At 41.0% G+C, this 23,349-nt stretch overlaps 1 protein-coding gene, 1 long non-coding RNA gene and 1 pseudogene across 2 annotated transcripts; 2 read left to right on the forward strand and 1 right to left on the reverse strand.

The window, feature by feature from the left end:
• The first annotated feature begins 1,038 nt into the window (after positions 1 to 1,038).
• On the forward strand, positions 1,039 to 6,623 carry LOC133726472 (ABC transporter B family member 15-like). Its single transcript, XM_062154020.1, has 7 exons — positions 1,039 to 1,387; positions 1,592 to 1,646; positions 1,760 to 1,938; positions 2,018 to 2,475; positions 2,571 to 3,111; positions 3,939 to 4,847; positions 5,079 to 6,623. Exons 1-7 carry the CDS (start codon positions 1,163 to 1,165, stop codon positions 6,468 to 6,470), a joined length of 3,759 nt encoding a protein of 1,252 aa, XP_062010004.1. The 5' UTR covers positions 1,039 to 1,162; the 3' UTR covers positions 6,471 to 6,623.
• Positions 6,474 to 7,619, reverse strand: LOC133726473 (uncharacterized). The gene is made up of 2 exons (XR_009854833.1): positions 7,534 to 7,619; positions 6,474 to 7,243 (listed from the first exon to the last, which is right to left on the reverse strand). It is a non-coding gene; the product is annotated as an uncharacterized LOC133726473 (long non-coding RNA).
• Positions 7,620 to 9,374: 1,755 nt separating this feature from the next.
• Positions 9,375 to 20,080, forward strand: LOC133746440 (ABC transporter B family member 15-like; annotated as a pseudogene).
• The last annotated feature ends 3,269 nt before the right edge of the window (positions 20,081 to 23,349 follow it).

Consider the following 23,349-nt stretch of genomic DNA (forward strand, 5'->3'; position numbering starts at 1 on the left):
CGTAGGGAGTATGAAATATGCGAATAAAACTTGCTAATAATGGAAGCTTACTGTCTATATCTTGTTGGAATTTTAGGGAGTGTTTTACATATTGTTTGCTCTATCAAAATTTAATAATATGTAGCCAAGTCTTGTAGTACGTGTAGGCATATAATTAATCAAGTAGAACATTAAGCTGAGGGGGTACAATGAGTGAATCATAAACTAGGTAAAATGCAATGTGATCTTGGTCACTGTTACTAAAATCGTTGCTAAGCATAGAGCATGATGAGTTTCCGGTATGGTTATGACATAGAAGATTGGTCACGTGTGCCTCAACATCAAGAGAACTTTCTGAGATGCTCACTATTTTTATAGATAAGAGAAAATTGGCCACTTTAATTTAATTAAATCTATTTTATCTCAAATAAGATTGCTATGCTCACAAATGCAATAAATTGTCTCTGGTACTCACATAACATTCGGGTTGTGAAAAGATTCTTGTCCTTTGTTCCATATTTCCATCTTAAATTATAAATATAATTCTGATAAAAATTACAAATATCATATTACGTACTAGTTGCAACTTGCAATACTGCATAACCTCCTTCGTATATATTATACACATTCATGTCTTCAAAAAATTTGTACCTATTGCTTATTGAGTTTTTGGGCATTACCTAATTGAAATCACATGCCAACTCCAAATTATAACAAAACAAGAAAGCACCAGAGTCAGACCCATTGCAATCCCTTTTATTATTTTCAATTACTGTTTTTTAACCTAATAAGCAACAATTAAATTAATTATAATCACTAATCAGCTAGCTGGGGAGTATTAATAGTCCTGATCTGGGTCCTACTCTTCATCGTCACTAATGACGCTTTTGTGCAGAGAAATTTTTTAAAGTCAACCCTAGAATTTTATTCTCATCAGATGTTCATTGTTTACTCTTCATCCAGATTTATTTTAATGCAATAGACCTGTCCACATGCAATGGCAATCCCTTAGCCAACACCTTAACTTTGGCACACCTATATATATACATGGCTTCTCTCTTCTCACTTTGTCAGTAGCAGTTAAGGCCAGAGCTGTGGCATAAGTGACTAAATAGACGTGGGTCGGTCTGAAAAAGAATCTAGCCATTGTTGGGTTCCTGAGGGAAACGAAAGTGAGTGAAAAATGGAAGACAAAATGGAGAGCAAGAAGAAAGCTGGCTCTTCTATACGCTCCGTTTTCATGCACGCTGATGGTGTTGATAAACTCTTGATGGCGTTGGGGCTGTTCGGAAGCATCGGAGACGGCTGCACAACGCCTATGGTCTTGTTGATCACTAGCCGCTTGATGAACAATGTCGGCGGCGCCTCATCCAACGCTCAAGATGCTTTCTTGCATAACATCAATAAGGTATATGACGTTGCAGTTATGGTATTGATGAGTATGACATACATGTATCTATACTTTTTGTTGTTAATCTTTGGAAAAACCTTCTTTCCTTTTATTCCTAGGATATAAATTGTTTTTGGCTGTTAAATTTGGATGTATGGTAAAAGGGTTCAAGGCAAATGAGCACAAAAATCTAACTATGGGTTTTGATTTTGTGGTGGACAGAATGCAGTGGCGCTATTGTACTTGGCTTCTGCATCATTTGTTTGTTGCTTCCTAGGTGGGTTTTGTTTCTTATTTCACCAAGAGTATCTCTTTCGGCATGTGGTGCAAGAATTAATCAATATGATCAATATTAAATCAAATTTTTGCCCAAATTAATTTTTTTTATAGAGGGATATTCTTGGACAAGAACTGGTGAGAGACAAGCAGCTAGAATGAGAGTAAGATATTTGAAAGCAGTGTTAAGACAAGATGTGGGCTACTTTGATTTGCATGTCACAAGCACCTCAGAGGTTATCACCAGCGTCTCTAGTGATAGCCTTGTCATTCAAGACGTCCTTAGTGAAAAGGTTTAATCTCTACCATCATTTTCAGTACGTGACTTTGTTTTTAATGGTCTCTAACTGTTTGATGTCTTGCCACCTCCAGGTGCCAAACTTTGTAATGAACTGCTCTATGTTCCTTGGGAGCTATGTTGCGGCGTTCATAATGCTGTGGAGGCTAGCCATTGTTGGGTTTCCTTTTGTGGTGCTTCTGGTGATTCCGGGTTTGATATACGGACGGACTTTGATGGGACTGGCTAGGCAGATTAGAGATGAATACACCAAGGCTGGCACAATAGCAGAACAGGCACTGTCATCAATTAGAACCGTGTATGCATTTGTTGGAGAAAAGAAGACTATAACAGAGTTCTCTGCAGCTCTACAAGGCTCAGTGAAGTTGGGGTTGAGTCAGGGCCTGGCAAAAGGCTTGGCCATTGGAAGCAACGGTGTCGTTTTCGCGATTTGGTCGTTCATGTCCTACTATGGCAGCAGAATGGTCATGTACCATGGCGCTAAGGGAGGCACTGTTTTCGCTGTTGGTGCTGCAATAGCTGTTGGTGGATTGTAAGAAGTTGCATATTCCTTTTCTAGATCACTAATTTCATTTCTAAAGTTTGGAAAATTAAAGTACTAAATATGTTGAATAAATTGGTATACAGGGCATTGGGCGCAGGCTTATCAAACTTGAAGTACTTCTCAGAAGCGTGTTCAGCCGCTGAACGAATAATGGAGGTGATTCGGAGAGTCCCCAAGATCGATTCAGACAACATGGAAGGAGAAATACTAGAGAACGTTTTAGGGGAAGTTGAATTCAAGCACGTAGAATTCGCCTACCCGTCAAGGCCAGAAAGCATTATCTTCAAAGACTTCAACTTAACGGTTCCAGCTGGGAAAACAGTGGCATTGGTGGGTGGTAGTGGCTCGGGAAAATCGACAGTGATTTCGCTGTTGCAGAGATTTTATGATCCACTCGGGGGGGAGATTCTCATTGATGGGGTGGCCATAAACAAGTGTCAGCTCAAGTGGTTGAGGTCACAGATGGGACTGGTGAGCCAAGAGCCTGCTCTGTTTGCAACCAGCATAAAAGAGAACATACTTTTTGGGAAAGAAGATGCTACCATTGAAGAGGTTATTGAGGCTGGTAAAGCTTCTAATGCTCACAATTTCATCTCTCAGTTGCCTCTGGGATATGACACACAGGTTAGTCAATTAGTTCTCTTCTTATCCTTTGCTGATGCTATTAGATACCTCTTTACCAAACGATAAATTTCTGCTTTGCATTTGATCAAAATTAGAATGATTTGGTTCCCCACTATTTGATCAATAACAGAAGAATCCAATATGCATGCGCATCACTGTATCCAGTTATTAACTATTAATCGTGGTCTATGATTAATATTAACACTAATTAGTTATGCTATATGCCCATGTTCCTTGCCTTCAAATTCGATGTACCAACACTGTAATATACTGGATATGATTGTTTTAACATGTAAGCATGTCGTAAGCTAGCAAGACAGAAATAAAATAAGGTTATATATAGCTGTCGTAAACTGCTGTTTAACTACTTTAATTGATAATTTAGTTTATTACTTGTTTGACAATGAAGTAAGTCTGCCACTTATTTTAGGAATTCTTTGAGCTGTATAAATTCGTTGATATTAAGCTATACTAATACTCTATGGAGCTTGTCTATTGTTATAGTCAATATATAGTGACCTCTATGGCAAACAAAAAATTAACGTACGTACGTACGTAGTGATGCATTCAAGTGATTCAATACCAATATAAGATGCGTGTTAACATGTTTTTCGGCTAAGCAAGGATAAAGAAATATTTTTCATGATGCACGTGCAAAAATTAATTTGTAAACAACTGCACTAGATCAAGACTCCCTTCCAGCAAAGTATTTTCCTTAACATTGAAAAGTAAAACAACTTGATGTTAATTAGTAGTTACTCAGATTTTTGTTACTCTTGTTCGACTGAATCTAATAGTACTTTAACAAAATGTATAATATGCTGCAGGTTGGCGAGAGAGGTGTTCAAATGTCGGGAGGGCAGAAGCAAAGAATAGCCATTGCCCGAGCAATCATCAAGAAACCACGCATCCTTCTTCTAGATGAAGCCACGAGCGCATTGGACTCCGAATCGGAGCGTGTAGTTCAAGAAGCTCTTGACAAAGCAGCTGTCGGACGTACGACGATAATCATCGCCCACCGCCTCTCTACCATCCGAAACGCCGACGTCATTGCTGTCGTTCAAAACGGGCAGGTCATGGAGACAGGCTCACACAACGAGCTATTCCAACGTGAAAATGGTCTCTATACCTCGCTTGTCCGCTTACAACAAACAGAGAAGCAAAGAGGACCAGAAGAGCAAGGACATTACGCATCTTCATCTATATCAAACATGGACATTCACAACACAAGCAGTCGTAGGCTTTCTATGGTCAGCCGCTCAAGTTCTGCTAACTCATTTGCGCAAGGTCGAGCTTCATCAGTGGTTGCTGGGGAAGATGAGATCGTAGAAGGGCAGAAGCTGCCTGTCCCATCTTTTCGGAGATTGATAGCTTTGAACCTTCCGGAGTGGAAACAAGCGCTTTTGGGGTGCTTCAGTGCGGTACTTTTTGGTGCAGTTCAGCCAGTATACGCATTTGCTATGGGGTCAATGGTGTCGGTTTATTTCTTGACAGATCACGATGAGATCAAGGAGAAGACGAGGATTTATTCACTTTGCTTTCTCGGGTTGGCTATTTTCTCTTTGCTGGTTAACATTTGCCAGCATTACAACTTTGCCTACATGGGAGAGTACTTGACTAAGAGAGTTAGAGAGAGGATGCTTTCCAAGATTCTTACATTCGAAGTTGGGTGGTTTGATCAAGATGAGAATTCTAGTGGTGCCATTTGCTCTAGACTCGCCAAAGATGCCAATGTGGTAGGTACCTTATGTTATCAACTTTCATTTAGTTAATATCATACGTAAAATACTACATTAATAGTATATTGCGTTGTCAAATTATCGATATGAATTGTAACAAAAATAAATTGTCGATATAAATTATTGCATGTGTGCCCGAACATACGATCTCATAACATAGCTAGTGAATATCTAAAAGTGAAGAGTGTATGCTGAGTTATAACCAGTCTTTTGATTATTTGCTTGCAGGTGAGATCTTTAGTGGGTGATCGGATGGCTCTACTTGTTCAAACTTTCTCAGCTGTGACCGTAGCCTGCACAATGGGTTTGGTCATTGCATGGAGACTTGCCTCAGTTATGATAGCAGTACAACCCATTATCATTGTGAGCTTCTACACCAGGCGTGTCCTGCTCAAAAGTATGTCCAGGAAAGCCATCAAAGCTCAAGATGAAAGCAGCAAGCTAGCTGCAGAAGCAGTCTCCAACCTCAGAACCATCACTGCCTTCTCATCTCAGGACCGTCTGTTGAAAATGCTCGAAAAGGCCCAAGAAGGCCCACGTAAGGAAAGCATCCGACAATCATGGTTTGCGGGGATTGGGCTTGGTTGTTCTCAAAGCCTTACCACTATCACCTGGGCTTTTGACTTTTGGTACGGAGGCAAGCTCGTTGCCAAGGGCTACGTCACAGCGAAAGCTCTTTTTGAGACTTTCATGATATTGGTGAGCACCGGCCGGGTTATTGCCGATGCCGGAAGCATGACTTCAGATCTTGCGAAAGGGTCGGATGCTGTTGCGTCCGTATTTGCAGTGTTGGACCGGTACACAAAAATAGAACCCGAAGACCCGGAAGGTTGCGAGCCCAAAAGAATAACCGGTCACATAGAACTTCGTAACGTACATTTTGCATACCCCGCTAGGCCTGATGTGATGGTTTTCAAAGGATTCTCAATCAAAATCGAAGCTGGAAAATCAACTGCGTTGGTGGGACAAAGCGGGTCTGGAAAGTCAACAATTATTGGATTAATCGAAAGATTTTATGATCCATTGAAAGGAGAAGTGATAATTGACGGTCGAGACACGAAATCGTATCACCTCAGGTCATTAAGGAAACATATAGCACTTGTTAGCCAAGAGCCAACGCTATTTTTAGGTACCATAAGAGAGAACATCATATATGGCGTGTCGGATAAGATTGACGAATTGGAGATAATTGAAGCAGCGAAGGCAGCCAACGCTCATGATTTCATTTCAAGCCTCAAGGAGGGATATGACACTTCATGTGGAGACAGAGGAGTGCAACTGTCTGGGGGACAGAAGCAACGCATTGCTATAGCGAGAGCTATATTGAGAAACCCAGTGGTGTTACTGTTAGATGAGGCGACCAGTGCGCTTGATAGTCATTCGGAGAAGGTGGTGCAAGATGCGCTAGAGCGGGTGATGGTGGGGAGGACTAGTGTGGTGGTGGCGCACAGGTTGAGTACCATACAACACTGTGATCTTATCACAGTACTTGATAAGGGGAGGGTAGTGGAGAAAGGGACTCACTCATCCCTTTTGGCCAAAGGGCCTAAAGGTTCTTACTACTCATTGGTTAGCTTGCAAAGGACGCCATCTGCATCAGATCTTACTAAATTGCCATGAACGGCTTTTCATTTCCCCATCAAAATGCTTGGTTCTGAAGGCTAGCTTAATGGTTCCTTGAAGCAGTGTTATCTTATACATAAATATTGTGTACGAAAATGAACAGTGGTTTTCTTCTTTGATGAAGTACTGAAGTTTATAACTGTTGACCTACATGAATGTTTCCAAAATAATGATGAGCATGTATATGAATCATTATTAATTAGATCAATTGAACATTGTCAGGAAAGGAGAAAACCTATAGTTCTAGCAAAAATGCATGCTATTCCATACTGATTGTAATCCGTATAATATAGGTCCGATACACATGGAAATTCATGTGTAAAACCTAATACATATGGTGTCACTACGGACTATTATTCCATGTCCTTCAAAAGGGGCGCTAATGCTCTATACAAAATTTTCATGGTCCACATTTTAGTTTATTACATCAACAACTGATAATTACAACAAGTCAATAACTAGTATTCAATGAGTCGAACTCACAACTCATAATTTTCAATTCACAGTCTATCCTTTTGACCCATGCATGAAATATAAAAACAAAAAACAAAAAGAAAACTCAAAATCCCATAATTAAAACATTAAAGAACACAAAATTAGAATACGGTTATGCAACTTCTATCTCAAATGAAAGAGGCTGCAACCCCATCATCTGTCGCACGGTCGCACCAACCTTGGCATTTTTCTTACGTCCATTAATCTTAGAACCTTCTCGGGTAAGCTTAGGCTTGTTCAAAACCCCGGTGGACAACCTCGTCTCTTCTTCTTTGCTGTGGAAATTACCAAAACATCATTCTTCGTCTTATAGGAACTTGTTTTGTGATTTAATCTTAATTATAAATAACACATCTGTGTTTCATTTGTAGTTTATAGCAATTGAAAATTTGAATAAACTTCCCAATGTCAAGCTAGAGCAAGCTAATGTAGCTTATTGCTAGTTGCAGTATTGCATGAACTGCTTGAAATTAAGTATTGTCTAAAATAAAACATAAAATGATATGTCCAATTTGCTAAAACTCTAGTGTAGTATCATCTAATGGCGAAAAAGATAAACCCTAACCTGATGAAGACGAAGCTCAGAGAGAGAGAGAGAGAGAGAGAGAGAGAAGAGAGAAGCAATTGAAATTTGACACTGAGTAATTTTACAAAATGATCTACACCACAAAATGAAAACAGATGCTAGCTATTTATACTAGGCTAGTAAACAAAATTACTAAATAATCTGGATTCTTCTAATCAGCTAACACGATTGTGACACGTGGATGACATGAAACGGGCAGGATTGAAATCACATACAGCTCACTAATTATGGCCAAAGAGACGCTGAGTCATGCACTCACTCATGCTTCTGGTGTGAGAGAATTGGTTGTGAAGTGGTTAAGTCCATCAAGTCCACGTGCAACAGTGTTGCTTGAGCTGTTGAGCGTAGAATTACTCTCAGCAAGGGTCGTACTAGTCACACTCACATTTGCACAAGAACCATCTTCATTATTGAGTTGAACATTAGCTGCGTCATTGGCATTAGCCTCAAGTGATGTGATAGGACTAGCCTCACTGACCTTATTGATAGGACTAGCCTCACTGACTTTGCTTTGCTTTGCATTTCACATTAGCCACCATCTTAACACAGGCCCTTAAGAGCAAGTCCACCGGTATGACTTTGCCCGGGCAAAGTGAGAGAATGATGATGTGGTGATCGGGCATGGAGAGAAACAACCTTCCACCGGGCTTTGTTTGACCAGCCAAACTTTGGCTTTGCATGACTGAGGTCAAAAAAAGGGGCAAGCCGATGACTATTTTCTTGCCCAAGGTCATGCAGCTGCCAGCTCGGCCAACCACAGAACGTGGGTGACATCAGGAAGCTGCGAAGAGACAGACGCGGCTAAATCTAAGGGTGGAAGACACGGACCAATCCAGAAGCGCCACGTGGCCGACCTGCAGCAGGATTTTGTCGCCCAGTCGCCGAGAGGATGCCGGAAAACTGGACTTCCGGCCGGGTCATGCCGCACGGCTGTGGGAGGCCTTCGATCTCCTTCTGGCCTGAGTGGTGAGGTGAGGCACCACTGTAGGGAGGACGAGCGGGCCGAGGCGAGCCCGTATGGCCCGGGTCCGCTGCCGGAGAACGCACGACGGCGCCGGAAAACTCGGGTCGGGTCGGTCGGGACCCGATGGGTCTGAGGAGACGCGGAGGAGAGAGAAGAGAGAGTTTCAGGAGTGAAAGTGAAAAAAAGAAGAAAAATCTGTCCTTATAAAAAAGGATCAGAAATTTTTGTTATTTATAGAAAATTTTTAAATTTTCAAAAATTTATAACTAATTCATACGAACTCCGATTTTTGCATTCCACACATGTACGAACTCGTATCGATGATCTCTATAACTTTCATGAAGGAAGTTTTCCCAAATTATGTATGTATAAAAAGTCGATTTTCGAGACCCTCCCCCAAATTATATAATAATGAACAGTGTTGATCGGGCAAGAAAAACAACGGGTGTAAACCCATGTCCAGTGGCAGTGAATAGTAACTTGACTGGTCGAATTCTTGACTTCTCGACTTTGCCTTTTCTTGACTACGGGTGCACTTGCTCTAACACAATTAAAGTAAGGTTTGTACTATTTGGACCTTGACTTCAGAGTTACAAGACATCTCCAAGATCCCAAATTATACCTAAACAGCAAAGCACCAGAGTCAGGGTACTGTCTTGTGCAATATTATTTATAAACTGGTTTAATCATTAATCAGCCGAACTGGATCACCGTCAGTAATGACGCTTAATTTATAGTCAACCGTGATTATTTGTTTTTTCATCCAGAATTTTTATATACTAGACCTGTCATATGCATGCTATATAATTATCATTTTAGCATGACGAGAATCTAACCACTCTTTGGTTCCTCAGAACAAAAAAAAAAAACAGTGGAATAATGGGGGAAAAAGTGGAAGATAAGAAGAAAGGTTGTACATCGTCTATGCGCTCCGTTTTCATGCATGCCGATGGTGTCGATAAAGTCCTGATGATCTTTGGATTGTTGGGAGCCATCGGTGATGGCTGCTCTACTCCTTTTGTCTTGCTAATCACTGGCCGCTTGATGAACAATGTCGGCGGCGCCTCAAGTGACGCTCAAGATGTTTTCTTGCATAACATCAATATGGTACTCTCTAGATATTGCTTCTTATGACATAGTTTCGTTTTTTCTCTTTTTCTAATTTTGGTTTTGATTTTGTGGTGGACAGAATGCAGTGGCGCTATTGTACTTGGCTTGTGGATCATGGGTCAGTTGTTTCCTAGGTGCGTTTTTTCTTCTTCTTCTTCGTCTAATTTACTTGGATTTATTTCTGTTTTGGAGAAGCAAATCAATATTTATTTGAATTTTTATCTGAATTGATTTTTGTAGAGGGGTATTGCTGGACAATAACTAGTGAGAGACAAGCAGCTAGAATGAGAGTAACATATTTGAAAGCAGTTCTAAGGCAAGATGTGGGCTACTTTGATCTGCATGTCACAAGCACCTCTGAGGTCATCACCAGCATCTCTAGTGATAGCCTCGTGTTTCAAGACGTCCTCTGTGAAAAGGTTCAATCTTCACCATCATTTTCAAAAGGAAATGCGATTTTGGTTAGGATGCTCTCTAACACTGTTTGATGTATTGCCACCTCCTCCAGGTGCCAAACTTTATAATGAACTGCTCTTTGTTCTTTGGGAGCTATGTGGCGGCATTCATAATGCTGTGGAGGCTAGCCATCGTTGCATTTCCGTTTGTGGTACTTCTGGTAATTCCGGGATTGATTTAGGGAAGGATTTTGATGGGACTGGCTAGGCAGATTAGAGATGAATACAACAAGGCTGGAACAATAGCAGAACAGGCACTGTCATCAATCAGAACCGTTTACGCGTTTGTTGGGGAAACGAAAACAATTTCGGAGTTCTCTGCAGCTCTACAAGGCTCGGTGAAGTTGGGATTGAGTCAAGGCCTGGCAAAAGGCTTGGCCATTGGAAGCAACGGCATCGCTTTTGCTATTTGGTCTTTCGTGTCCTACTATGGCAGCAGAATGGTCATGTATCATGGCGCACTTGGAGGCACTGTTGTATCAGCTGGTACTGGAATAATCCTTGGTGGATTGTAAGAACGTGTACCTCCCTTTTTGACAAATCAATTACATTTTAGACAAAATTCCAAATGTGTTTATTAAATTGGTTAACAGGGCATTCGGAAGAGGGTTAACAAACCTGAAGTACTTCTCGGAAGCGTGCTCAGCATCAGAGCGAATAATGGAGGTGATACGGAGAGTCCCCCAGATCGACTCAGACAACATGGAAGGTGAAATGCTAGAGAACGTTTACGGAGAAGTCGAATTCAAGGACGTTGACTTCGCTTACCCCTCAAGGCCAGAAAGCATCATCTTCAACAACTTTAACTTGACGGTTCCAGCTGGGAAAACTGTGGCATTGGTGGGTGGTAGTGGCTCGGGAAAGTCGACAGTGATTTCTTTGTTGCAGAGATTTTATGATCCACTTGGAGGTGAGATACTCATTGATGGGGTGGCCATAAAAAATTGTCAGCTCAAGTGGCTTAGGTCCCAGATGAGGCTGGTGAGCCAAGAGCCTGCTCTTTTTGCAACCAGCATAAAAGAGAACATACTGTTTGGGAAAGAAGATGCTGACATTGAACAGGTTATAGAGGCTGGTAAAGCTTCTAATGCTCACAATTTCATCTCTCAGTTGCCTCTGGGATATGACACACAGGTTAGTATCGTTTAATTAGCACTCTTCTTGTCACGATCATGAATGATAAGAATATTACTCAACTTTGTTATATTCCTATATCTTAAATTCAATGCATCGACTCTGTTTTACAACTAGATTATGATTATTTTAGAGAACAATTCAGCCACCGTCCCTAAATTATTGTGCCAAGGCCAATTTGATATCCAAATTCTCAAACGTACCAATTTGATACCCAAAGTCTTATATTGATATCAACGAGGTGCCTCCGTCCAATTTTCATGACGGTTCCGTCAAATTGATGACGTGGCAAGCACGTGGAGATAAAAAAAAATAGGCAAAAGACCAAAATAACTTCTTTTTTTTTTTTTTTTACGAATTTCTCAACCATTTTCTCTCTCTTCCTTGCCCATCTTCTCTTCCAATCTGATCCTTCTTCAATCATCTCCTCGTCTACCAAATTTTAATGGGATTCCTTCAATCTGAATCATCTGATCCAAATTTCTCAACTCAATTTTGATCAAAATCCCATTAAATCTTAACGGAGGGACTGAAGATATGGGCACTGCAGGATTAATGCTAGGAATTTCAATAACATCATCACTAAATCCCAGATTCATTGTGGTTGCCACGAGCCCACGACATGGTAGTAAGCAAAGAGGGAGGGCATTCTGGTTGAGGAGGTGAAGAAAATATAAGAGAAGACTCGGGGAGGTGGAAATGGACTTGAGTGACGTGAGAGGAAGCCAGATATGAAAGAAGACTCGGCGAGTGAGATGGTTGGGTGGGTGGTGATGAGGGTCAGCTGGCAGCGGTGGTTTTGGGATAGCAATGCGGCAAGTCGTAGAAACGGTGCCAGATGGCCCATGCCGGCGCTTGGGAGGAGAACGACATGAGCCTGGACTCGACGGAGGAGAATGCTACCGGATTCTAATGACATGAGGAATTGTGAAGGGTTTGACTTGTTCGTAGGGTTTTTCAGTTGACTTATTCGTAGGGTTTGTTATTCAGTTGAATAAATGTCCTGGTTTCTAGGTCACAGTGTTTAGTTTGAATTCTTAGTTGGTCTTTTCTGTTTTGCACGTGGCTGCATGTAGCCGAAACGTGATCATGTTTTCAGCTTAAGTTGTTAGGGTTTAAGGCTATATATGAAGCCTGAACTGAATGAATAAACTGCACTGTTTCAATCCAGTTAGAATTTGGTTTCTTTGCATCTACGTTTCCAACAAATTGGTATCAGAGCCCCCACTGGGCCTGAAGAAAAGTGTGATAAGCAGCAGCTTTAAGAGAGAGATGAGCGAGGAGAAGAGTTTGATCAGGGTCCCTCACTTTGACGGACACTATGATCACTGGAGTGAGCTGATGGAAAATTTGCTTAGAGCAAAGGGCTTATGGAGTCTAGTGGAGAATGGCTTCGAGGAGCCAAGAGCAGGAGTTCAGCTGACTGAGGCTCAGCGTACACAGCTAGAAGATGCCAGAACCAAGGATCATCAGGTGAAGCACTATCTCTATCAAGCCATTGATAGAACAACCTTCGAACAGATCCTGGATCGACGTACCTCCAAGATTGTTTGGGACTCCATGAAGAGGAAATTCGGAGGGAATGAGCGAGTGAAGAAGTCCCTTTGCCAATCACTAAGAAGAGAATTTGAAGTGCTTGAGATGAAGAATGGTGAGTCCATCACGGAGTATTTTGCTAGGGTGATGACTGTCTCTAACAAAATGAGAAGCAATGGAGAAGCCATGCCGGACTCGAAGATAGTGGAGAAGATCTTACGAACCCTAACTGAGAGGTTCACTTATGTGGTGGTGTCCATCGAGGAGTCAAGAGACATTGAAGCCATCTCCATCGATGAGTTGCAAAGCTCGTTAGTGGTTCACGAGCAGAAGTTCCAAAGGGTGAACAGAGAAGACTATGATCAAGTCTTAAAAGTGGAAGATCGAGTCAACATGAGAGGCAGAGGAAGAGCAGCTCTCAGAGGAAGAGGTCGTGGGCGAGGAAGACAGACCTTCAATAAGGCAACAGTAGAACGTTTCAAATGCCACAACCTTGGTCACTTTCAATATGAGTGCCCAAAATGGAACAAGGAGGCAAATTATGCTCAACTGGAAGAAGAAGATGATCTGCTGTTAATGGCATACGTGGACATGCACAATGCAAGAAGAGAGGATGCATGGTTCTTAGATTCCGGGTGTTCAAATCACATGTGTGGAGACAAAGGTATGTTTTCGAGTCTGAATGTAAACTTCAAACATTCAGTAAAACTTGGAAATAACTCTAGAATGCATGTTGCTGGAAAGGGCAGTGTGAAACTTGTTTTAAATGGTGCTACTTATATTGTTGGAGAAGTATATTTTGTTCCAGATCTTAGGAACAACCTCTTGAGCATTGGACAACTTCAAGAGAAAAACCTATCAATATTGATTCAACATGGCACCTGTAACATTTATCATCCACACCGAGGACTCATTGCTCAAAGCAAAATGAGCTTGAATCGCATGTTCATCCTAGTAGCTGAAACTCAAGCCACAAATGTTCAGCCAGAAGAATGTCTTCACACAAGCAGCTCGGACTTAACTCATTTATGGCACCAGAGGTATGGACATCTGAGCTATAAAAGGTTACACACGTTGTACTCCAAGAAGATGGTTCATGGATTACCCCAACTTGAAGACTCAAAGACCACTTGCACAGATTGCCTAATTGGGAAGCAACATAGGAACATCATACCAAAACAAAGCACCTGGAGGGCAAGTCAAGTCCTCGAGTTGATCCATGCAGATATATGCGGACCTATTTCTCCCACATCCAACAGTGGCAAGAGATATATTTTGTGTTTTATTGATGACTTCAGTCGCAAGGCATGGATGTATCTCTTGTGTCAAAAGTCTGAGGCACTATACCACTTCAAAAACTTCAAGAAGATGGTTGAGAAGGAAGCAGAGATGTTTATCAAGTGCTTAAGGACGGATAGAGGAGGAGAATTTACATCTCATGAGTTCAACAGTTTCTGTAAAGAGCAAGGGATCAAGAGGCAGCTCACCACAGCTTATACGCCCCACCAAAATGGTGTGGCTGAGAGGAAAAATCGAACTGTGATGAACATGGTTCGATCAATGTTATCCGCCAAGAAAGTTCCAAAAACCTTTTGGCCTGAAGCTGTAATGTGGACTTTCTACGTACTGAATAGGTGCCCTACTTCAGCAGTACAAGATGTCACACCCCAAGAGGCATGGAGTGGAGTCAAGCCTTCTGTGGATCACTTCCGAGTTTGGGGGAGCATTGCACATGTGCATATTCCAGATGCAAGAAGAGGTAAATTAGACAATAAAAGCTTTACTTGCATTCTATTAGGGGTGAGTGAGGAGTCTAAAGGATACAGGTTGTTTGATCCTATTGCAAAAATAATAGTAGTGAGCAAGGATGTTGTTTTTGAAGAAGAAAAGATGTGGGAATGGGGTGACACATATGAGCAGCAAATTTTAGTTGATTTCAAATGGGGTGATGATGATGAAGTAAATGAGGGTGAAGAAACAGGAGAAGGAAATGAAGATGTGGGCAACCCTAATGAAGAAATAGAAGGGCCTGCAGCAAGCAGCACAGATGAAGGGAGGGTGAGAAGAAGACCTGCATGGATGGAGGATTATGAGAGTGGTGAAGGTTTGAGTGAAGATGAATCTCATATGGTGCAAGATGTCACAGGAGAAGACCCCACTTTCTTTGAAGATGCAGTGCAAGAAGAAAAGTGGCGTCTCGCTATGGATTCTGAAATCAATTCAATTGAGAAGAACAAAACGTGGACTCTCACGGATTTACCAGAAGGGGCCAAGAAAATCGGAGTAAAATGGATCTATAAAACTAAGCATGATGAGCAAGGAGCAGTGATCAAGCATAAAGCACGCCTGGTAGCAAAGGGTTATTCACAAAAGGAGGGAATTGACTACTCAGAAGTGTTTGCACCTGTGGCAAGACTAGACACAGTGAGGACCATCATTGCGTTAGCTGCTCAGAAGGGCTGGAAGATCTCTCAACTTGACGTCAAGTCTGCCTTTTTGCACGGAGATCTGAATGAGAAAGTGTTTGTTGAGCAGCCTAGAGGATATGAGAAGAAGGGGAAGGAGCACATGGTATACCAACTACACAAAGCTTTGTACGGTCTGAAGCAAGCTCCTCGAGCTTGGTACAGCCGTATAGAGTCTCACTTTGTTGACGAAGGTTTCCAAAGATGTGAGAGTGAACAAACTTTGTTCACAAAGCAAAGAGGTGAAGGTAAAGTCATCATTGTAAGTTTGTACGTTGATGATTTAATCTATACTGGTAATGATGCTGATTTGATGCTTGAATTTAAGATTTCCATGATGAGGGAGTTTGATATGACTGACTTGGGAAGTATGAGTTATTTTCTTGGCATCGAAGTTTTACAAAAAGAAGAAGGCATCTTTATATGTCAGAGGAAATATGCTCAGGAAGTTCTAAAAAGATTCGGGATGATGGAAAGCAATGAAGTTAAAACTCCCATGGTGCCAGGTTTCAAAATTGGAAGAGACGAAAATGGAGTTGTGATTGATGAGACCTATTACAAGCAGCTTGTAGGCAGCTTGATGTACCTGACAGCAACTAGGCCAGATCTAATGTTTGTCACCGCCCTCATGAGCAGATACATGGCGAAACCCACTGAGCTACATTTGCAGGCAGCTAAGAGAGCTCTTAGATACCTGAAAGGAACAGTGAACTATGGCATTCATTACAAGAATGGTGATGATGATAGGTTCAGGGCTTTCACTGACAGTGATTACGCTGGGGACATGGAGGATAGCAAAAGCACAAGTGGTTATGTTTTCTTGTTAAGTTCTGGAGCTATTTCATGGAGTTCTAAAAAGCAGCCAATTGTAACCTTGTCAACAACCGAAGCCGAGTTTGTTGCAGCAACTATGTGTGCGTGTCAGGCCATATGGTTAAAGAAGATTTTGAAGGAGCTCGGACATGAAGAAGGTTGCATTAGCATAAAATGTGATAACAGCTCCACCATCAAGCTGTCCAAGAATCCAGTGCTTCATGGTCGAAGCAAACACATTCATGTAAGGTACAACTTCCTCAGAGATCTCAGTAAAGAAGGTACAATTTCCCTTGTTCATTGTGGAAGTAGTGATCAGCTGGCTGATATCATGACAAAACCATTGAAGTTCGATGTTTTTCAAAAGCTCAGGAGCGAATTAGGAATGTGTGAACTCACTGATATAAGCTAAATTGCTTACTGCATTAAGCTTAAGGGAGGGAATTGAAGGGTTTGACTTGTTCGTAGGGTTTTTCAGTTGACTTATTCGTAGGGTTTGTTATTCAGTTGAATAAATGTCCTGGTTTCTAGGTCACAGTGTTTAGTTTGAATTCTTAGTTGGTCTTTTCTGTTTTGCACGTGGTTGCATGTAGCCGAAACGTGATCATGTTTTCAGCTTAAGTTGTTAGGGTTTAAGGCTATATATGAAGCCTGAACTGAATGAATAAACTGCACTGTTTCAATCCAGTTAGAATTTGGTTTCTTTGCATCTACGTTTCCAACAAATTGTTTCTTGGATGTGGGATTGGTATGAATAAATAGTACGATGAGTTAGTTAAAGATGATCCAAATTGAAACCCAGATCCGGTAATCGGAGATAGAGGATTTAAAATTGAATTGATGAAAGGAAATATTAACCCAGAAAGAAGAGCCAAAACCCAGATCCTATCTGCATACCATTTATTGAAGTTAATAGATGATCAACCGGACTCAATGATCAATCGGATGCGGTTTCAAATGGGATAATTGAGGATTATACAAACTTGGCCTATGGCGCCGGTATCAATCCGCTATCGGAATTAAAAGAGAGGAGTTGGAGGTAGGATTGTGAGTTGCAGAGGATTGTGAAGAAGAAGAAGATCCAGTGAGAGAGAGAGAGAGAGAGAGAGAGAACTATTCATGCTACATCTGTTTTTTTTTTTTTTATAAATTAATTAGTAAAGAATGACAATTTTGCCCCTGATAAAAATATTACATGCTTGCCACTCCATCAATTTGACGGAGGCACCTCGTTGATATCAATATAAGACTTTGGGTATCACATTGGTACGTTTGAGAGTTTGAGTATCAAATTGGTCTTGACACAATAGTTTGGGGACGGTAGCTGAATTTTTAACACGTATGAATATCCTAATAAAGATACCATTATCGCATTAACCTAATAGATGTTGTTTAATTTAAATTATTGCTTGTTCCATAGTGAAATTTACCTATGCCGGTTATATTCGGGTTCATCTATATATCATCATATATACATTAATTTACTTCTAGTAAACTAGTATTTTGTAGGAGTAGACAATTTTCCTATAATTCTAAAAAATTCAAGATTTTGGCGAGCTAATCTATCACTATTAGAGAGCTACTATGATAATAACTTAATTTAATGCTATGTTGAGCTTTTCCCTTACTTTTAACACAAAAATCAAATGTGTCTGAACTTGTTTTTCGGCTAAGGAAATTGATTTTCTTGATGCTTACTAAAATTTAAGAATTCATTTTTCATGACATGCACGTTTGACAATTTTCTCTATCCTAGCAATTAAAATTTAAGAAATCATTTTCATGACATACACGTACACACTTCATGTTAATTAATTACTTAAAGTACCCTATTTTTAGTGCGTTAATTTGATGATTCCGAGTCCAACTCGCTGGGTTTCAAAAAGTGCTTAAGAAAACTTCTAAACTCCTGCAGGTTGGTGAGAGAGGTATTCAGATTTCGGGAGGACAGAAGCAAAGAATAGCCATTGCACGAGCAATCATCAAGAAACCACGAATACTCCTTCTAGATGAAGCCACCAGCGCGTTAGACTCCGAATCGGAGCGTGTAGTCCAAGAAGCTCTGGACAAAGCAGCGGTGGGACGTACGACCATCATCATCGCCCACCGCCTCTCCACCATCCGAAACGCCGACGTCATTGTTGTCGTTCAAAACGGGCAGGTCATGGAGACAGGCTCGCACGACGAGCTATTCCAACGTGAAAATGGCCTCTACACTTCGCTTGTCCGTTTACAACAAACAGATCAAGCACATTGTGCATCATCCTCTATTTCAAACATGGACATTCATGACACGAGCAGTCGTAGGCTTTCAATGGTTAGCCGTTCGAGTTCTGCCAACTCATTTGAGGGTCGAGCTTCGTCGGTTCATGGTGGGGAAGATGAGACCGTAGAAGTTAAGAAGCTGCCTGTCCCGTCTTTTCAAAGATTGATGGCTTTGAACCTTCCGGAGTGGAAACAAGCGCTTTTGGGGTGCTTCGGTGCGATATTGTTCGGTACAGTTCAGCCGCTGTTTGCATTCACTCTGGGGTCGACGGTGTCAGTTTACTTCTTGGTGGAGCACGATGAGATCAAGGAGAAGACAAGAATCTATTCTCTGTGTTTTGTTGGGTTGGCTATTCTCTCTTTTCTAGCTAGTTAACCTTTACCAGCATTACAACTTTGCCTACATGGGAGAGTACTTGACTAAGAGAATTAGAGAGAAGATGCTTTCAAAGATACTTACATTTGAAGCTGGGTGGTTTGATCAGGATGAGAATTCCAGTGGTGCCATATGCTCTAGACTCGCCAAAGATGCCAATGTGGTACGTAATTTATCATTTTTATGTTACTAACATTTACTTGGTTTATATTAAGTCAGGTTTTACATGCATGACTACTTTCAATTAGCTAATTTTTACTAAATTGTTTTATTATTATATATATACAACTTCATAGTATAGCCAGTCAATTAATTCTAACTTACAAATGAGGAACGTACCCATCTTCTTGCAGGTGAGATCTTTAGTGGGTGATAGGCTTTCTCTACTTGTACAAACCTTCTCAGCTGTGACCGTAGCAGGCACAATGGGTTTGGTCATTGCATGGAGGCTGGCCTCAGTTATGATAGCACTGCAACCCATCACTATTCTGTGCTACTACACCAGGAGTATCCTTCTCCAAAGCATGTCAAGCAAAGCCACCAAAGCTCAAGATGAAAGTAGCAAGCTAGCTGCAGAGGCAGTCTCCAACCTCAGAACCATCACTGCTTTCTCGTCTCAAGACCGCCTGTTGAAAATGCTCGAAAAGGCCCAAGAAGGCCCGCGTAAGGAGAGCATTCGACAATCATGGTTTGCGGGCATTGCTCTTGGTTGTTCTCAAGGTCTTAACACTATCACCTGGGCTTTTGACTTTTGGTACGGAGGCAAGCTCGTCGCCAAGGGCTACATAACTGCGAAAGCACTGTTTCGGACGTACATGATATTGCTGAGCACGGCTCGGGTCATTGCGGAAGCGGGAAGTATGACTTCGGACCTTGTGAAAGGCTCGGACGCTGTTGCGTCCGTATTTGCCGTGTTGGACCGGTACACAAATATAGAACCGGAAGACCCGGAAGGTTGCAAACCCAAAAGTATAACGGGTCATATAGAACTTCATGACATACATTTTGCGTACCCCACTAGGCCCGATGTGATGATCTTTAAGGAATTCTCAATAAATATCGAAGCGAGAAAATCAACAGCTTTAGTAGGAAATAGTGGGTCCGGAAAATCAACAATCATCGGATTAATTGAAAGATTTTACAATCCACTTAAAGGAGAAGTGAGAATCGACGGTCGAAATATAAAGTCGTACCACCTCAGGATGTTAAGGAAACACATAGCCTTGGTTAGCCAAGAACCAACATTATTTTCGGGCAGCATACACTACTAGCAAAAATAGCTTTACACACTGATTGAAATCAGTGAATATAAACTCTAATAGTCACTGAAATTTGTGTGGGAAGCCTAATACCCACCCTACACTCACACATTTAATTTCTGTCCCATTTGAGGGGGGTGGCCTTTGCTCTCTCCACACAGATTAAAAACTCAGTGTGAATTTTTATGTGGGACCCATCTCTGCACCCAATATGCTATTAAAATATCATATTGGAGATTTTTACTTAAAATCTGTGTGAACTAGTGAAATCTTAAAAAGTAAATTAATCAATTTTACCATTTGTGTTTATGGAGATTTTTTGGCATTTTTGTTTTTCTTAATTTACATAATGCAGTATTAAAGATTAATTATTATAATCACAGTCATCCGATCAATCCCCATCTGGATCAGTTTTTTCTTCAAATGAGTGTTCCAGAAATTCTTGATCTCATTGTCAGTTAACCCATCTAGATCGAGGAAATTCGTTGAAGAAGTATACTTGTTTCCCAGCTCTAACCACATATGTTGAGACCTGCAATATTAAGAGAAATATCATCAAGTTCTTGGAAATACTACATGGTAACCCAAAAATCAAATATCATGGTATCCGAGTAGTAGATCGTCCAATATAACTTAGTAACTACAACATGTTAGAGATCTTTTTTAGCATAGTGCTAAACCAACAATCCTTATCGATGGAACAAATCGAAGGCATACCTGCAAGCTTGGGGAGAGCTCGCTAGCTTCCATGACCGTGTTGTTGGATGTACTGCAGAAGCTTTTGATCCTTTTGTAGAATATTCATGAATACAGATCTCGATTTTGCAAATCCACTCAAATCATTCGAATCCCTCAGCCGAAAAACCACTTACCACCTCTTCTTAGTCCTCACTCCGATTGTTTCCAATATGAGCACCGACAAGCTTCTTAAGATCAAACCCCAAGAGATCCAATTCCCTTTTGAATTGAAGAAGCAGATCTCGTTATCCTCTCTCAGACTACCTTCACCTTCACAAAAACCAGGTGACCGGCCTCTCATGTGATAATGGGTTTTTATCATCTCTTTATTACCCCAAAGCAATTAAGTGGCAGCACAATTTTCTATGCCCTAAATTAACAAAGCACACGGATGTTTGTCTAAATAATATCAATTGTCATTCAAAATTTCACACAGATTTCAGTGTGTATTTCATTTAGACACAGATGTTTGTATGAAAAAAGCTTTTGTAATAGATGTCCGTATGAATAGGTGAGAAAGAATCGTAACGCTGCCACTGAAATCTGTGTGAATTGGTTTACACACAGACATCCGTGTGAATAGGTGAGAAAGAATATTAACTCTGATACTGAAATCTGTGTGAATTGTTGTTTCACACGGATTTTTGTTGTTATTAGTTACACACAAACTCACGTGGGCCCAATTCTACTTAGTTCACACGGTTATCAGTATGAAATTGTATTTCACACAGATATCTGTGGGTGTTGAAAATCTGTGTGAAATAAATCTGTGTGAGTTGCCCGTTTTGATAGTAGTGATAAGAGGTTTTCTCTTATACGGCATGTCAGATAAGATTGACGACTTGGAGATAATCAAAGCAGCTAAGGCAGCCAATGCTCATGATTTCATCTCGGGACACAAGGAGGGATACAACACGTACCTCATGTGGTAACAGAGGAGTACAACTGCTGGGGGACAGAAGCAACGCATTGCTATAGCCAGAGCTATATTGAGGAACCCGGTGGTGTTACTATTAGATGAGGCGACCAGCTCTCTTGATAGTCAGTCAGAGAAGGTGGTGCAAGATGCGCTAGAGCGCGTGATGGTGGGGAGGACTAGTGTGGTGGTGGCACACAGGTTAAGTATCATACAACACTGTGATCTTATCACTGTCCTTGATAAAGGGAGGGTAGTCGAGAAAGGGAGTCACTCGTCTCTTTTGGCCAAAGGGCCTAAAGGTTCTTACTACTCATTGGTTAGCCTGCAGAGGACACCATCTGTATCAGAGCTTACCAAATTGCCATGAACGGCTTTTCATTTCCCCAGTAAAATGCTGGGTTCCTAAAGCTTATTGGTTTCTTGTAGTAGTGTTATCTTCTACATAAATGTGTTATCTTCTACATAAATGTGTTATCTTCTACATAAATATTTAAGAGTATTTCCAATGAATAATTCAGTTCAAGATCTACGAATAGTTTTGGAGCAGATCGTCGATTGGGGAGATCTCCTAGAGTGATTGAGGCTGTTTGGCATCCTCCGATCGTTGGGTGGATTAAGATTAACTCAGATGGTGCTTGGAAGCATACAGAGGGTGTTGGAGGTTTTGGTGCTGTTTTTCGTGACTTTGAAGATCATGGATGTTCTCGGTGCTTTTTTCTTCCAACATTGACATTCCTAGTTCTAAAGCAGCGGAAGTTTTGGCAATTGAACTTGCTTGGGTACATGATTGAAAGCACGTACATTTGGTTAGAGGTCGACTCGTCACGAGTTGAGTGGGGTAATTGTTTGCACTGTATCTCTCAAATGCATTTCCACTCCTCACACATTTTTTGGGAAGGAAACCAAGTTGCAGATGCTTTTGCAAATTTTGGCCTTTCTTCGGCAGGTTTGGTTTGGTGGGATTTCCCTCCAGATTTTGTTTCATCGTTATGTAATAGAGATTATTTGGGTCTTCCCAATTTTCGTTTTCGTTAGTTGGGGTAAGAGTTAGCTTCGATTTCCGTATGTTTTTGTGGGGTAAGACTTTAAGTCCCCCCCCCCCCCCCCCCCCTTATGTGTTTCATTTTCTTTCTTTTGAAATAAAGGGGAGATGGAAAGCATTGTTGCTCTTCTATCTTCAATCTTAAATAAATAAATAAAAAAGACTACCTACGTTCTCCTCTACTTGTTTTTTGGCAACTTCGTGATCATTGGTTTAATTGTTATTCCATATTTGAATTTTCCGTAATTAAAACGTCAAAAGAGACAAAATTCGAATACAGAATATTTTTGTGGCATTCAAAATTCCGTAATTAAAACATCAAAAGACACAAAATTCGAATACGGTTATGCAACTTCTTCCTCAAATGAAAGAGGCCGCCTATCTAGCACAAACCTTAGCAGCTTTCTTGCGTCCATTAATCTTAGGACCTTCTTGGGCAAGCTTAGGCTTGTTCAAACTTCAAAGCCCTTGATCACCTGATGGACGACCTGCTGGTCTCTTCTTCTCTTTGCTGTGGAAATTACCAAACATCATTCTTCGTCTTGTAGGAACTTGTTTCGTGATTTAATCTTAAATGATAAACAACACATCTGTCTTTCATTTGTAGTTGGTAGCAATTGAAAATTCGAATAAATTTCCCAAATCTCAAGCTAGAGCTAGCTAATGTAGTTTAGCTAGTTGCAATACTGCATGAACTGCTTGAAATTAAGTAATGTCTA

The sequence above is a fragment of the Rosa rugosa genome, chromosome 1 (genome assembly GCF_958449725.1).
Source record: "Rosa rugosa chromosome 1, drRosRugo1.1, whole genome shotgun sequence".
NCBI classification, from domain to species: domain Eukaryota; kingdom Viridiplantae; phylum Streptophyta; class Magnoliopsida; order Rosales; family Rosaceae; genus Rosa; species Rosa rugosa.

Excerpts from the sequence above, each read along its gene's own strand:
- LOC133726472 (XM_062154020.1), top strand. The coding sequence starts at position 1,163 with ATGGAAGACAAAATGGAGAGCAAGAAGAAAGCTGGCTCTTCTATACGC. Across the intron at positions 1,388-1,591 it reads TCTTGCATAACATCAATAAG|AATGCAGTGGCGCTATTGTA; the intron begins GTATATGACGTT and ends TGTGGTGGACAG. Across the intron at positions 1,647-1,759 it reads ATTTGTTTGTTGCTTCCTAG|AGGGATATTCTTGGACAAGA; the intron begins GTGGGTTTTGTT and ends TTTTTTTTATAG.